Here is a 16,237-nt window from a genome sequence, read left to right on the forward strand (position 1 = left end):
CGAATGCTATCGCATTGCCAACACACAATAGAATTAGTCGTCCCTGCGTTTCTTTTTTTTTCTGGTTACGACAAGCTACGAAGACGTTTATCTGAAAGAAAAATCCTTCGTGCAGCTCTAGGTGTGTTGGTCGCGATTCTTATGAGTAAAATAAGGAACAGAATAGCCGCAAGCGCCGTAATATCTTCATTGAGCAGTGCTACTGTTCCCGTGGCCGAAAAAGTAGAAGACAGCAGAGAGGAAAGATACTATGAAGGATCGATCGCGTAAAGAACTGATAATGAGGAGTGCCAAATAAGGATTAACACACATTTGGAAACACAGATGCCGGATGTCCCGAAATCCTGAAGTGAGGTTAACGAACCCGTGTTCTTAGAAATTCAAGAAATGAAAAAACCTCCCAAGAGTCACTCACGCATACGTCACTTAAAGAGAAGACAAGCCGCTAAAAGCATATACTACAACTAGCACACTGACATTCATGCACAAGAGGAAAACTCTTGCATCCGTAAATAGTACCTCGCACAAAGAAGGCGTGATGGCCTTGCATTGTGGAGCCAATGGCACACATCTTCTGGAAGTTACCCAGGGAGCCTTTAGCCTGACGCCAAGTAAATAAATAAATTGACCACTCCCTGCAATACATAAACCACAGTATTACAAGACAGGGTCTCTAGCCCTCAGGGCAGAATCACGACCCCAATTTATCCGAGGGATAAAGAATATTTTCCAAGTGACTGAGATGGCTGCATGATTGCCCTCGCTGTAGGTTAGGATACGCGTGTTCGGCAAGATGGGTGTCTGACAAATTGAGTTCAACATACCTGCCTCCTTTTATTGATGCTCTCATTTAATATCACGACACCATCGCGAAACGTGCCATGTCCGACAGTTCGGTCAAAGGCGTTTGAAATCTAAGCAAATAATTTATCACCACGCGCCAACCGTTCCTGGTTTAATGTCTATTCCAGAGCTTCATTAGTGCTAAACGCGACGCAGACGGCGGCAAACAAGGCATAATACTCTTAGTTTCGTATTAAACTCCGCGAATATCACACCGCTTAACATAAACTGAAACATAGCAAGCAATAAAGATTGAGAAATTCAGTTGCCTAAGACTTCACGCTGCAATCGAGTATATCCCAGACGCAAGGCACTCGTAAACCAGTGTTATCTTTATGCGCACTAATTGCTTTCAACCGCTATTGGAAGAGTACCGGCTGCCGACCAGCTGTCGATAACAACTTCCGAGGGAACCGCTCGCGCTAAAACTCGCTCGTTCGATTTCCTATGTCCGCTTCGTTTCCCTCGCCTCTGTGACGTCATGGTTGCGAAAAGTTTGTCAAGCGACAAGTTTTTCAACGCGAAACACTGCAACCTACATTTAAGCGAGTAGAACGTGCACAAAAACCCAAAATACTCCTGGCACGTTGGCTCGTTTCTGTCACAGTCTGAAATTTTTCCCTTACAGGAGAGATGTTAGTAGCCCGCCGGTTTCCACAAAATTACCAATCGAATAGCAGAGAACCAGAAACCACAGCTCCCGCGGTCTCGCGGCGCGATAAACGGCCAGTCGATTTCAACCCCTCTGCACAAGTAAAGGACCCCAAGTGCCACTTCCCGAGCACTACGCGAGTGTCACAAACGCGCCCTTCGTCGTGCCGCCGACGCTAGTCTTAAGCCAAATCGACCTCGCGAAGACCTTTTGTCTTTGTCACTTAAACTGGCCTAGTACAGTCAGAGGTTCTTATGCTGCTTTGGAAGACGGGCTCCGGGAGCATGGCACCCTAAAGTCATCGCAAGACGGTAAAAGAGCAAGATAGTCACTTGCTTTGCAGCTCACTGGAGACGTGAAAACAGCAAAATTACTCGCTGTGTCGTCTTTCTCCATGTTTGTAGAGAGTAGCTGGAAATGCAAGTAGCAGGGTGACGTCTCGACGGTCGATATCGAACTGTGCCGCAGAAAAGACAGCCGCTGGGTTGGGTAACGAGGTCGTATGCCGGTCCGAATTCGAAAATAATGGACTTAAAACACAAGAAGATTGGATCGGGAATTTCTATTTCAGCTATATACAGACAATTTCATCGATATACAGCTGCAAAAGAATATATTGTGAGAGAAACTAATGGGATTGAAAACTTCATCCATTATAGATCTGGTTTATCGGTTCCAACTTAAAGCTGAGAATGCTTAAACGCGACTTTTATACATCGAGAGTCTGTTTATGATTTCGGATGTGCTGCGACTACGCAAATTCCCTTGCTACACAACGCAATCAATCCTATCCGGTAGTGCAGAGGGCGCAGATCATTCTAAACTTTCTTACTACTCGATCGCCATCAGTGTTTAGGAGAAGTTCAGCTCTTAGTTTATAGTTTGCTTACTTTTGCGAAACAGCAAGATACAATTTCGAGCCTTCCAAAGCCAAACGAAGACTTGATGGACAGTCTTCTGCAGTGGGAGCATCACAGAACGGTTGCATTCAGAGGCAAACCACTGCAAAATATTACCCTTTATTTAGCAGCTTTTGTTTTGCCATCGATTCTGGTACTTACGTCTCTCTTTTTTTAGCTGTACATCGCAGTAAATCAAAATAGAGGAGAGGATAAGATCACCTACATTTGTCCGTTAATAACTGATGCGCAACATAAACGTCCTCTCGGCCCTAACGATATAGCTGAAAGGGCTATTTTGCATATGAGTACAGTGCACCTACGCAAATGGCTCTTTAAAAACATGTCAGAATCTTATTTATCATCCATACCCAGATATTCTTCAAAATCGCATTTTTCAACGGGAAATTATTTATAAACGCAATTTTCTGATGTATCTCCAGATCCCATTATAACAATCAATATATCCGCAGATCTCTCTCTTCAGGCTTGCATTTTTTTTGCCATTAACGTTTCTGCTGACGTCAAAAACGTTTTTATTGGTTTTCGATGACTGTCTTAACTACTCGACGAGAGCGATGGACAAACTGTAAAAGAAAGATTTTGCTACACATAGGAAGAATTGACCACTACCATCAATATTTCCATAACAGTAGCTTACAATATTCCAGTTTCCTCACAATTAAAATCGACGGCCAAGGATTCTGGGCCTGTCACGCATTTGAGTTTTGGTGTGGTGTTTTTTGTTTTTTTTCGAGCGATATTCAGAAGTATCTACACTGCAAAGAATAACGGTATGAAGACCGTTCTCGTCTTTTACCTGACAAACCGTGGACGCGCTTTCCTCGCCAGCATAATGAGGCACCAGATCCCACCTCATTATCTTTCAGCCGTCTTCCGTAGTTAAGAAGCCCTCCTGGCCACTACCGTCACACCATCACTTGTCCATGTTTACTCTGACTTTAAGCAAGCTGTCCCCACCTCTTGTGGACCAGCGTCTAATGACACCACTGTCTGGTGTCATTAGGTGGTGGTCCCTCCTCCAAATTAGCTCCATATCGACGTGAGCTTTGATGTGGATGGTGAGTAGCGCCGCGACGGCGGCAACGAGATGGTCGGTCAGGTAGCACACCACGTTCTCCGTCACTGACCTTGCGCGGTATCACCTCTCGCGGCACTGAACCACCTGTTTTCCGCAACACAGACGGCCGGCAACGCTTCCGGTCGCTTATTTCCCCTGCTCTCGTTCAATATTACAACCATTTCTAGATTCTGCGATTTGTAGCTGAGATGTTTTTACTGTGCGTTTCCCTGTACTTTCACAGTACATCGTATGCTGCTGATTGCTGCCATTTGTTTGCGCATTTTTATCTCATACTGCGAGGTTGCAGTATAGGTATAAATGAATAAATAAATTTGCGTATACTTCTTATCATTTTTTATTTCTTTTTGCCAGACCCTACACTTCTATCGCCTCCAAAAAACAGACTAAAAAACATACGTGGCTCCGATTTGAGAGCCATCAGCCTCTTTTATAGGACATTTTTTTATTGTTTACGACCAGCGAATCTGGCTTTAAAATCAGCTTCAGGCGCTGCATTCATCTGCTGAGCTGTATTGTATGTGTTCCATAGTGTTCTAACGCAGCAACCTTCGGATACATGAAGTACTTACATTAAATATTCAGAAGCGAGTATAACATTCAGAATATAAAACCTCCGAGTGTTCCTAAGCACACCTTTGTCTGGGTTCGTGGCGCTGGTCCCCAAAAGTGCGTGCCATCTGTTCCCGCTTTCCGGGTATGTAAACTTAGAATATTTTATCACTACCCTGAATGGTACTCCTCTTTCTTGTTCTATCCTCTTTCCGCCACATAATCTCCGGTATGTGTACCAAAGTGCAAACTTTCCGGGAATTTGTTTCGCCGTGAAAATTTATGCGTGCGCTTTGAATGCCTCTTCTCCTGAACACCTCATTATGCCCCCGAGCATGGAACAGCAAGCCCGTCATTCAGGAAATGCAAATCTCTTCACCCCTCCTCCTCAATTAAAAACGTGTGTCCCAGCCAAACGCTCTCGCGCTGAACAGGAATCAAGGAAAAACGCTTGTCCGGTCCGTGCTCGCTTGCACCGCTTGCATGCACAGGTCGCACGCGCCGCGAGGCCGCTGCCACGTCCAGAGGGCTTTCCTATCGTCGCGCGTAAGTGACACCACGCTTCCGGCCGCCGATGAGTGACGGCAGGGGGGGGGGGGGGGGGGGGGGGGAGCGGCGGCGCAACGCTCGTCAGCGCCGCTTGCGGCACAGGCGCGCCACCGACTGACGCGGTTACGCGACAGCTGTGCGAGAATCCCGCCGGACACCCGCGCGTGCGGCGGAAGCACGGAAGCTTTAGAACACGGCAGAGTCCGGACACTGCGTTGCACCGCCGCTGGAAACTAGCGGATTGGGAAGGGTTAAACGTGAAACGCGGTTCCTTGTTACGGGAGGCATACATCACGCGGGAGAGACAGGAAGAAAGAAAGTACGAGGTGCGAAAAGTAAATAAAGGAATGAGGGGAGGGTGACGTTATGCCTCATCTATAGGTCCTGTCGGCTCCTTGCACTCATGCGATCCCTTCTGCAGGCCTTGTGTTATCTCGCTTGGCTGTGTCAGGGGTTTTCTTTTTTCTTTTTTTCTCTGAAGTGGGTTTTCCTGCGATGAACGTTGCGAACGACTTTCAGGGGATAGGAAACGCTTTGCATGAGAACTGGTGCTCACGCAGTCCACAGGCTTCTGTATATAAGTGGGTCGGCTCCCAAGGTAAAGCATTCGGCTCCTGCTCTTCTGCCAGCTGTGTCGAACGATCCCTCCCGCCATGGCCCGTGCCGTTACTCTCGCCCTACTGCTCGCATTGAGTGGCAAGTGTTTATCATTTTCAACATCTGTACAGTGTGAACGACTAAATTGTTTGTAACTGATGACTTGTCCTCAATTTATTGCAGCTCTTGCCGTGTGCAGCGCACAAGTGAGTATTTTTGCCAGTAATTTTCAATTCGCTTGACAGGCAGACTGTTAGTTGAGGTGGATAGTAGAAGGACGAACTGACTAAAAGCCTTTAGGAATCACAATTTCTGCGAGATGTGGTCGGAAATTTCGATCGTCAACAGACGACCTTTTCCTCACTGCATTTTGAAGAATGTGCCGTGATTCTGAACGTCGTTTGCGGAATATTAGCAATATTTTATTGATTAATGAGACAAGTGTGCAATTTTCGTCTTTCTCTTAGCTGTTGCCAAGTTTTATTCTTACCGAGAACAAATGCACGAAACTTCTGATCTCATCAAGACGTACAGTACCAGCTCTGTAATACAATTTATTATCTCATTTACAAAGTTTGTAACCAAATCCCAATGCCAAAGAAGCGTTTTATGCCGAAACGATTCTTTTCTTGGTCTTTAACGGCAATATATGGTATTGCCGAACACTTAGTTTATTAGCGAGAAATCAGAAGAGTATTGGAGCCATACTTTGTTGCAGAGGGAAAACAGGCACAGGTTTGGTCATTGCGAAGTCTTCAGGGTTAAGTGGAAGGGTATGGGAGAGGCCTTTGTCCTGCAGTAGCCGTAGTTAGGGTGAAAATGTTGAGGACTCAGTCTTCAATATTAATCTAGGGTAAAATAAGGCTATTGCGTCACAAAGACGTTTTAGTAGATGTGTTATGTTATAACTGCCCTATCTCATGTGGGCGAGTACGATATACCTATCACAGCCGATATACGTATCACAGAACAGGAACAGAAAACCATCTTATTTAAAACCAATCTTTAGTTTTCTACCTCGTAGTGTTTTTACAAAGGCTTCTCACCGGTTGTATAAAGCACCGCTTTAACTTCGTTAAACGTGCTTTGCCTCATTGAAGGAAAATATAACTTCTTAACTTTTTTTTTTTCGGAACTGTTGCAGAGAAGCCGATTCAACTTCCAACCTCCTCCTCCACGAGTAAGTTCTCAGTTCGACATCATATTTCGCTGTCATGTTCAAAATTCGTTTCTTTTATGTAGTGCGAGCGTATCGTCGTTGCGCTTGTGCACCGCTGCTGAAATATCAGTGCCAAAGCACAAAAAACGAGGAATAGAATTTTTTTTCCTAATAGATGTGCACATCAAGCTGAAACATTGATGGCTGAGTTGGTGCAAATGCACACCTTTTGCAGTCTCAAAACAACCATAAGATTCTAACTCAGGTCGGTTTACTGTCAGTTTTAATAAACGGCAGCTTTTCTTCATGACTGCTGGTGCCACATCTACGTTGCCGACTTTTTTTTTTCTTAAAGTGAGAAAAGAGCTTGCGCAAACACCTAGGCATTAAATATATTACGCCGGTCACAAATTTTGTTTTACACTGTAGTTCTACACTGTATACTCGTCTTTTTTTTTTTACAGAAGCAGTACGTTTCCTAGCTTCCGAGAGGTCATTTTATTGAAATTTAACCTGTAGCGAATATGGCGAAACATGCTTTTGCTCAGGTAGGCATATATATTCTTTTAACCAGCGGAGTATGACGCTAAGTTTGTCGCTAATCGTGAGTGTCCACAAATTTGAGACACAAGATGCAATGAAGAAAATCAGGGCTTAACAGCAGAGCGGTTGACGTTCTCAGAATTGAGTCTGATCCAGGGTGCTTACCTTGATTCTCTGAGTCGATACCTTCAATGATTCCTCTTCTCCTTAGTCTGGCGTAAGAAACCTGAGAGCGATAAGTCGCAATATTTGTACTTAGTGGTCGAAAACGGATTTTTTTTTTTTTTTGCAGCATCGTTTCAGCGTAGAAGCCCAAGGTGGAGGCCGGAACCACCGAAACTTCAACGTGGGCGGCTCTGTCCAAGGGGAGTACGATCTATACCGCGGCAAAAGCGGCACACGTGTTGTCGTCTCGGGTGGAGTAGCACACGGAGCAACCCGCGTCGATGGAAAGACGTATAAGGGCAAGCCTGAGGGCAACGTTGGCATCGGCGTCGAGATCCCCATTGGAAAAGGCAGATGAACATCTTCAACCTCCTCCTTGAACCAGGGCGACGGATTTGGTGAAATAAAACGGCGAAGAGGCTATTACTTCCCTCAGTCATCTATTGCGCACCTGAACAACGATTTTATCTGCGTGTATCACCCAGGACCCATGTTAAGTACGGGCCAAAGTGCGAAACTTACAAATATTAGGCTTTACTAGCAAACTTCACAGATATTTTTATGAACCCGGCGTGGTTAGAATTCCATGTGCGTCGGTTCTGGCCTCGTTAATTACCTGTCAATTTGTCGAAGCACTTCGGCACTTCCCACTCCCATTTTACTGGTTAGTGGCCAGCTGAAATACATACGCGAATGTAATATTTCCGAGCTCATGCAACTAACCTGGAGCTCCAGTTTTTGTCCCATGCTCAGAAGAGATTCCCAGAAAAAGAAGTGTCAACAGCTATTTCAAACACTGCAGCCCGAAATTAACTCTCTGCTCAGTTTGCATCAGACAAAAAAAAACCACCACAGTGCATTTAATTATTATACTAACCGATGGGAATCTTCTGAAACTATTTTTTGGGGATTCGTGAACGTTAAAGCTTGTTCTGTGGCAAGGCGGAACAATCATAGGCATGTGGTCAAGCAAGCTGCTCTTCTGCATTGTGCAGGTTAGTAGTGATCACTGTGCGACTAAAAGTGATCTCCGCTGTCTCCTTGTTCTGCCGTGAAGGCAAGAGTGTGTTCATATTCCTTGCGATATATTTTGTTGGCACAAACTGGCCCTCTGTGGAGATGTTGAAATGAATCCCAGTCCTGATCCTAACAGCAATGCACCAAATTATTCTGAAACGATAAATGTCAGGTCAATACGATATCACCTCTGAGGTGACAACAATGAGGAAGCAATAAGAGAGTATGAAAAAAACTTTTGACTTGAGTTCAAGGTTTGCCTGCTTAGAAGAACAGACAAAAGAGATTGAAACTCCAGGACAAACAATATATGGACTGCAGGCAAAATTAACAAATTTATAAGACAGGAGTAGACGCTCGAACTTGATTGTTTTTGGCGTCTTGGAGGAATCTGGGAAAACTGAAGCTGACCTGAAGGAAGAGGTTCTAATTCACACTTTCAGAAGGAACTTAATTTTTCATGTAGTTTTATGGGAGGAAACACAGGCTGGGTAAACAGGTGATCTATCGGCCTGCGATTGTGTTCTTCCAAGACTGTATGAGAAGCAAGAAATCTTTAAAAATGTTACGAAACTTAAAGGCACTGATATATCGATACAGAACGATTACTCACGCAACAGTCTTAAGAAACGTAGACTGCTGTGTGGGATAGCGCAAAAGCTGAAAAAGGTCAAAGGAAAAAAGGTGACTTTAATAAATGACAAACTGCGAATCGACGGAACCCTGTACACATGAGATGATAGCAAAAACTGCAGAGGTAACTGAATGGTCATCACAGTAATCAAAACGCTGCTTGACTTGCGCTGCCTCGTGTCACAAAGTTTCGCTCGTTAAATATATACGCACGTAGTGCTGTAAATAGACTTTGGAGGCTACCATTTTAAGTTATGATCCACACGTTATTGTTATAACTAGAGGCCGGATTTTTAGGCACTAAAAAGCACGTTTTAGGCGCCATAAATAGGCGGCTAAAATTGCATTTTAGGCACCTAACGGAGAAAAATAGGCACTATAAACTTTATCAAAAATGCACACAGTTCCGAGCTTCAGCGAGCAATATCTGCCGTAAAATAAAACAAAACACAGCAGGAAAGATTTGGGACCTTAAGCAAGGTGCGAACATTAGAAGCCGTTTTTTTTTAAGGCTGTCGCGCAACTTTTCGTACAATACACATGCTTCAGCAGAGCAAAAGGAACGGTTACCAACCCTTTTACAACACTAAGGCGTACCTCGAAACAAACAATTCGCTTGTCGTGTACAAAACTAGAAACAATGAACACCTTAACAGGAGACTATATGTATTTAGAAATTGATAGAAACACTGTCAATTCAAAGCATCTGACAAATGAGTTCAGTCTTCGCTCACACAAGAATTGAACTTACTTATTGCAGGCATACACGATGCTTCAACATTAATAAATATGTTGTCATTTGTGTAAACAGTGTTTTATAGTTTGTGGCTTGACGTTTCTGGAGCCAGGCGGCTATCAAATGGTGCTTGCCATTAGAAGGGCCTGGAAACCATAAATACGACATGCTAGAAAATGTTACACACAGTGCGGTTTGATGCGGAATATGCCGAGAAGAATCATGGTTCTGCACGGGCCTACGTACATCCACGAGGATCCATGGTAAAATAAACATCATCCAATTAGAAATCACTGTTAAAGCTATATGGAAGCAGTAGCAGACAAGCGCTATCTCCAGGTTGATGAACTGAAATTTATGCCTCTGATGCCGGAAGAGTGGCCTTCATGCAAGCATTAAATAAACATTTTTTCAGTCATTCACTCTATGGTTTGAGTGCACGAATGCGTTTTCGTATGCACGCACGACTGCCAGCTGTCTACTGTTGCCTGCTCCAACAAGATTACCGCCAAATGCCATTTGATGAAGATGGCATGCGGCTGGGGCACAAGGAACTAAAATAAGGGAGGTTACCCAGGTGAAAATTTTAATCAGTTAAATTGTTTCCAGCAGGTTTATGGAACAATTTACTGTTCGTTTCAATTGGAACCAACTGGGAATTATTTGGACGAACCTACAACTTACTCCGTATACTTTCCGAAATGTAGAGCCATCTGGTCAACTACCACTTTAACAGCGAAATTCATCAACAAGCTGCCACGATAAAATGGCAGAAATTAGGAAAAAGGTTGCTTCGATATTTTCGGCTGACGTGGTTGGTAGTGTGTACGCAGCCGGCGTAGATGAAGTGTTCACCCCAGCCAACTGACGAGGTCATCTAATGTTGCCACGTGTGTGTTGTACTCAAAACCGATATGGATTCGAAAGCAAAACCACAGTGTATTTCAGGCCCTTTTTCTGTAAAATAGGGCATTTTAGCCACCGACGTCGGAAATAGGCATTTATAGGCACTGACACCCAAAATAGGCATTTATAGGCACTATAAAAACAGTATTAAACATATTGTCAACACCTAATTCGTGCTCATATGTAAAAATGGAGCGCCTACGAAGCGTTGAAAAAAATAGGCATTTGCCTAAAATCCGGTCTCTAGTTATAACCGAGTCTTGACTGCGAGATGATGTGGATGATGAAACTGTTTTTCCAAATCTTTATAAAGTGTTCCGCCGCAACAGAGCACCACGTGGAGGGGGAGTGGCTGTTCTGGTTAAGAAAAATACAGATGCACTCACTTTTCAACAAACTGATAACTGTGAAAGTTGTCTTTAATACTAACGTGCAGGGGTTGATTCACCTCCTCAAGTTTTACGCATTCGGCTGACCACGTGAAAAAATTTCACCATGAAAAATATTCCTTCTTGGCGACTTTAATATTCCAGGGGTTTTGCTTGTACAGTCCTTTCTCCAATATGGATCTTGGCATTGTTGTCTCTTATATGCTTGTCATCATGCTCAATCTTAATATGGAACGTGTTGATTAAGCAACCAATGCGAATTCATGGTGAATCTGCGGCTATTCTTGACCTAGTATTTCTCAGCCGAACAATGGAAAGTTTTTCTGCTTCTGTTGAACATGGGCCATCGGATCATAACATGGCGGTCTTTACGTGTCTCGTTCAGCAAATCGACGACATGGAGCCTGCAAGATCCATTTCTGTGAAAGATTTTTCACGGGTGGATAAAAGCGTTCTTGATTACCTTAACTTATACCTCGAGAAATTTCACAGAACTAGAGTTGATGTGGTATGGCGTAAATTTAAAGAATTTTGTGCATACTGCAAGGGCAATTACGCCGCTAATAAGAAAACTTGCAATCGAAGAGGCGCTTGTCGAAACATAGTCCAATTTAATCCGGTTCTCCTCACAAGGGCATTGCGGCATGCTAAGCAACATTATTTTCTCTACACCCAGCCAAATTTTCCTTCCTGACTCACCGCAGAAATTTTGGAAATTCTTGTCAAAGAGAAAAAAGCAATTACACGCATATCACATGACAGCATGCTCTTCATTGAGAAGTCGAAAATCTCGGAGCTGTTAATAGGTATTTTCAGAGGGTGTTTTTGAAACCTGTTTCTAATGTGCAACCCAGTACTATTTCTAGTCACTTGATTCCGGATATTGTTTCCTCATCCGGTATAATTTCTGTTCAAGTGAACCTTAAAACTAAAGCGCCTGTTGGACCTGATGGGATACCAAATTTGTTTTTGCGACGTTATGGAGAGGCCATCTCGGAGTTTTTTGCTGGGATGTGCCGCAAATCTAATGCTGCAGGTAACCTACAAGAGAGGTGCTGCTACCTTGATTAATAACTTCCATCCCATATCAATAACTTCCACTTGTTGTAAACTTCCTGAACATGTTATAGCTAACTGCATAACTACATTTTTAAAGGGTAACAAGGTGCTTACTCCTCTTCAGCACGGGTTTCTAAAAAGATTTTCCACAGTTACCCAGTTAATCTCTGGAATCTTTAACTTTGCGAGCATACTCAAGCACTCCTGCCAGGTGTACGTCATCTTCTTATATTTTAGCAAAGCTTTTGACATCATTTCTCATGCCAGATTAGTTTATAAACTAGAACTGATTGGTCTTCCTAACTTTGTAATTCGTTGGATCCATTCTTACCTTTCTAACAGCACACAATTTGTTTGTATCGATGGCTTCTGTTCTAACGACTTTCCAGCCACTTCAGACGTCTAACAGGGAAGTGTCCTCAAGCTTCTACTCTTTCTAATATATAGCAATGAAATTGCTAAAGTTATAACTCTACCTGTACAAATTAGATTATTTGCAGATGACTGCGTGCTATTCCATCAAATTGCTATAGCGAGGACCAAGTTTTGCTGAACTCTAACCGTCATAGCATACTTACGCGTACATGGTGTAATTATTAGATATGAAGCTAAATGCAGAAAAACAGTGTATATAGAAATAAATAACAAAAATGCTACCCTGTTCTTTCCCTATATTTCTTCTCAGCTCCTGTCTGAAGTTAATGTGTACAAGTATATCGATGTCACTGCAGCAAATAACCTAAACTGGAATAAGCATGTATCAGAGTTATGCTCATCAGCCATTCGTAAGCTTTGCCAACTTAGACAAACTAAAACTAGCACCGCCTGAACTTACAAAATTAACTTACTGCTCCATCATAAGGCCGACACTGGAACACGCATGCACCGTCTGGGTTTCTTTCACTGAACGCAACACTGAAGCATTAGAAATGGTACACCGCAAAACCATCCGCTTTTTTTTTTCAGTGTATCGTTTAACTGACTCGCCAAATAACTTAATCAGAAGTCATGGGACTCAGACCTTACAACTGCGCCGAAAGATACAGGGATTAAAACTACTTTTCTCGCTAAAAAATCATAAGCTCTCCATTAGCCATGTCCGTAAGGTAGGGTGACATGGTGACTTATGATGCTCATGTATCGGAAGCGCTGCATGTGCCGCAATGGGCTTGTCCTGTAGCTTCCAGAATGCTAGCGATGTCGAAAGCACAAACGGGTTTACAAAAGGGCAGAAGCGGGAACTACGATGATAGCATCGTTCGAAAGTAAGAAAAACATGCTGCCTTAACACTTACCTTAGCTTGGAACGCATACGTATGTTCAGCGTAGTTTGTTGTGGTAGTGAGTTCAGATTTTCAAAATGTCAGCTATAGAGTGTCTGGCTTGTGAACTGATCCTTACATTTGATATTGTTGCATATGGTTTCATAGGTAACAAGATCTTTTGGCATTACAGACACACAGGCAGTAATATAGAGCCTAAAGACACAGGCATCACAGGCAGCAGGGTTGCGATTGTGTCGCTGCGAATGTGTTGTTCTGATCTCCCCATTTCTATTTTATGGAAAGTTAAGAACAAATTGCAGCCGGTTTTACTTACTTGGCCAAATCCGAAGTATGTGCGCTAGCACGTCTTGTTTCATTTCGCTTTTGGTTCGATGCTATGGTTTCAAGGCCAATCTTCAGGCAAAGGTAGGCGAAATTGGGGATTAATGAACTTAGTGGCAGCGCGCCATAAAATTTTGGGACCAGTTAAGACAACTTAAGGGGACACTGCGATAGCGCACGGATGGAAGCTGATGAAGACGACGACAAGCAGTGCACAGCGGCAAAGAGTGGCAGTTAAACACGAAGGGCGGTCGGTTGCGACGATAGCATACTGCTGTCGGTGAAGTGACCAGAGAAGCTGATGTGTTCGCGCCACCGCTGGTTATAAAACCAGTCGCGGCGCAGTCGCGACCGTATTTATTTTTTTTTCCGCAGGTCTAGCTGGCTTCAGACAAACGCACACGGGTTTCATCGACGTTGGAAGCTTTAGTACCCACGCACTAAAAAACTGCACCAAAGAGCGTTCTTCACTGTCTATTAGTCTATTCCCAAGGGACAGATAAACCAGCTCGTTCCAGAAATCATGCGTGAAATTGAAACAGCGAAAGGCTTTCAGCAGTCTTCGCTGCTCGAGCTCGATGCCAAGATTATTGTAACACTTGTCAGCTTGGGTGCTCTTGCCGACCAAAGCAGATTAAGCAATAGCCGGGCTCATTGTCGTTAGCACAAGCTGCGCGGCTGCACGCATGAAGGCTGCACGGCCGACGCTTTCACAGTAACAAGGCTGTTCCCAAATAAAAAGAGTTCTCCGATCGCCGAACTGAGTAAGTCTATGCCACGGTCCCTTTACACTGGAGCCATCAAATGTCGCAAAGGGGCCAAAATTACCCCCCTCCCCTCCGCGGCACTACAGTCGTATCTATAGCTAGTTTAAAATCGTCCACAAAGCACGTGACGACAACTGAGCGCTGTTGGGGTCAGTGGTAAAGCTGGAAAGATTACTTTCACATTCATTGCCTCGGCTACAAACGTGTGGCATCAACGTTGGGGCCAACCCATGACGATTGTAGCAACAGACACCGTAAAGGGGAGAAAGGAAATTTCCTGAATTCACGTGATCTCGCTTTTTTTTTCATTTATTTCACATCTCTGCCTCTGTTGTGCTTTATCTCCGTCAGGTAACGGCACTGCTGTGCCTAGTTCTCGCGTGCGTCTGAGCGTTAGGTTCCTCATGCAGCGCGACCACGATGGCTCACAGGACGGTTCGGAGTCCCAGGTGGCCCTTGGTCCTGTGTCCCGCGAAGCTGAAGCTTGTCTTTGCGTCGTGAGTTGAAGTCGCAGCCTTGAACTAAATGTGGACACCGGTGCACTCCGTTGTAGGACTCGACAAGGGCACACTGCGGCACACGTGAATGTTGCTGATGGTTGTCGTGACGCGTTCTTTAGACGTGTGGCCCCGCTGGAGGCTCCGTGTTCTGCTGGCAATACTGCAGCGGCTTCGGGCGAGACTGTAACGCTGCTCGTCTTCAGGTTCAATCGAAGCTGTACAGCAGCAGAGGAATCTTCTGAAGTACCGTTTGAACCTGCGATTCAGCAAGCATGGCATGGGTGAGCACGGTATATTAATTTCCCAAAGAGCTATTTAATTTTCCAATGGCGTGTGGTTTCCCCTCAAACGGCACTTTTTTAAGCACAAAATTGCAAGCGCTTACCCTCAGGGTACGAGGAGTGATCCGTGTTAAAGCTGTTTCCCGAATTGTTTGGCGGGATTATCACACTACGCATCACGGCATGACGATGTCGTTTATGTTATGGGAGGGTTGTAATGAATGCTTATATGTGTGGCCACGAACCTGAAGATCGCGTCGCGCAGCGCGTTAACGTACAGCGTCCCTGTAGCGTTTGTCCTGCTCGAACGCAGCGCGTTTGCGGGCAATGTGCCGTGAGCGTTCGTCCTCTATTCAACCCGTCGAGCGTTTGCCGCTCTCACGTCCCGCGTAGGTGCAGAGTTTCGAGCACGAGGTTCCGCCTTGTCTGCATCCACGGTCTTTCCATAACGCGACTGCTGTACCTCATAGTTATGTTACAGGAATATTAAAATGAGTGCTTTAATGTGTGAGAAATGTGTGGTCATAGGTTTCGGGATCTTGTTGTGCAGCGCGATTGCGGTCAGAGTCTCGAGGGCACTGCTCCTATGTTCGACTCGCCACGCGTTCGCAGCTCAGGCTTCCCCCGGCAGCGTGCCCTGAACGAAGCACCGCCTCTGCAGCGTCCATGGGCCTACTCCAACGCGAATGTTGTGCCTAGTCGTCGCCGGCGATTTTACCATCATTGTGGCGGCCGCTGCTACGCAGGAACGCGCGAATTATAACGAACAAAATCGCAAAAACAGACGGGAGAGGAAGGAGACAGCGCATAGCCGCTGATCGCACACAGCGCGACCGAAGCGCGCCATCTCTCGGGAACACCTTCGTGCGCGCGAAACTGCTCTCTCCGCGCACCTCCCCGCCTCCTCTCTCCTCTGCCATGTGGACGGCGCGACCACGACAACGAGTATGCGAAACCGGGGCACTAGGCTGAGACAGGTCGCGCTGTAAAACACAACCTGTTCATTCGGATGCTTCAGATCGACTGCTGACCACCAAATGACTACCACAGAACGCTGCTCTGAATGCTGATCTTGTGTTCGCGAAATTCTGTACAAACATCGCTCCGATTCAGTGCATTCAGAGCGGCTATGCGAGTAAGACAGATGTGGTACACCGGAGTTAATGCCCTCACAATAGGGTTTAGAGCTATAGTTGTACTGCAGAGTATGGATAGCAATGTGTCTGCAAGACTTGGTGATGATTTATGGTTTACGGGGATTAACGTCCCAAGGCGACTACA

General features: G+C 44.9%; 2 protein-coding genes across 2 annotated transcripts in view; one reads left to right on the plus strand and one right to left on the minus strand.

Annotated features, from left to right (window-relative positions):
• The first annotated feature begins 4,877 nt into the window (after positions 1-4,877).
• Positions 4,878-7,482, plus strand: LOC149351312 (uncharacterized). The gene is made up of 4 exons (XM_089580652.1): positions 4,878-5,293; positions 5,378-5,400; positions 6,339-6,374; positions 7,189-7,482. Exons 1-4 carry the CDS (start codon positions 5,251-5,253, stop codon positions 7,417-7,419), a joined length of 333 nt encoding a protein of 110 aa, XP_089436778.1. The 5' UTR covers positions 4,878-5,250; the 3' UTR covers positions 7,420-7,482.
• A 7,068-nt stretch (positions 7,483-14,550) lies between these two features.
• Positions 14,551-16,237, minus strand: part of LOC149351313 (tachykinin-like peptides receptor 86C) — a 49,339-nt gene continuing 47,652 nt past the window's right edge. The window contains exon 6 of the mRNA XM_089577012.1: positions 14,551-14,931. Coding sequence (XP_089433138.1) covers positions 14,697-14,931 — 235 coding nt within the window. The 3' untranslated portion in view covers positions 14,551-14,696. The remainder of the gene's footprint in view (positions 14,932-16,237) is intronic.

This window comes from Amblyomma mixtum, chromosome 3 (genome assembly GCF_055824585.1).
Source record: "Amblyomma mixtum isolate Tamu chromosome 3, ASM5582458v1, whole genome shotgun sequence".
Classification (NCBI taxonomy): domain Eukaryota; kingdom Metazoa; phylum Arthropoda; class Arachnida; order Ixodida; family Ixodidae; genus Amblyomma; species Amblyomma mixtum.

Coding starts and splice junctions, on each gene's coding strand:
- LOC149351312 (XM_089580652.1), top strand. CDS start 5,251: ATGGCCCGTGCCGTTACTCTCGCCCTACTGCTCGCATTGAGTG. Junction 5,294..5,377: donor CCTACTGCTCGCATTGAGTG/GCAAGTGTTTAT, acceptor AATTTATTGCAG/CTCTTGCCGTGTGCAGCGCA. Junction 6,375..7,188: donor TCCAACCTCCTCCTCCACGA/GTAAGTTCTCAG, acceptor TTTTTTTTGCAG/CATCGTTTCAGCGTAGAAGC.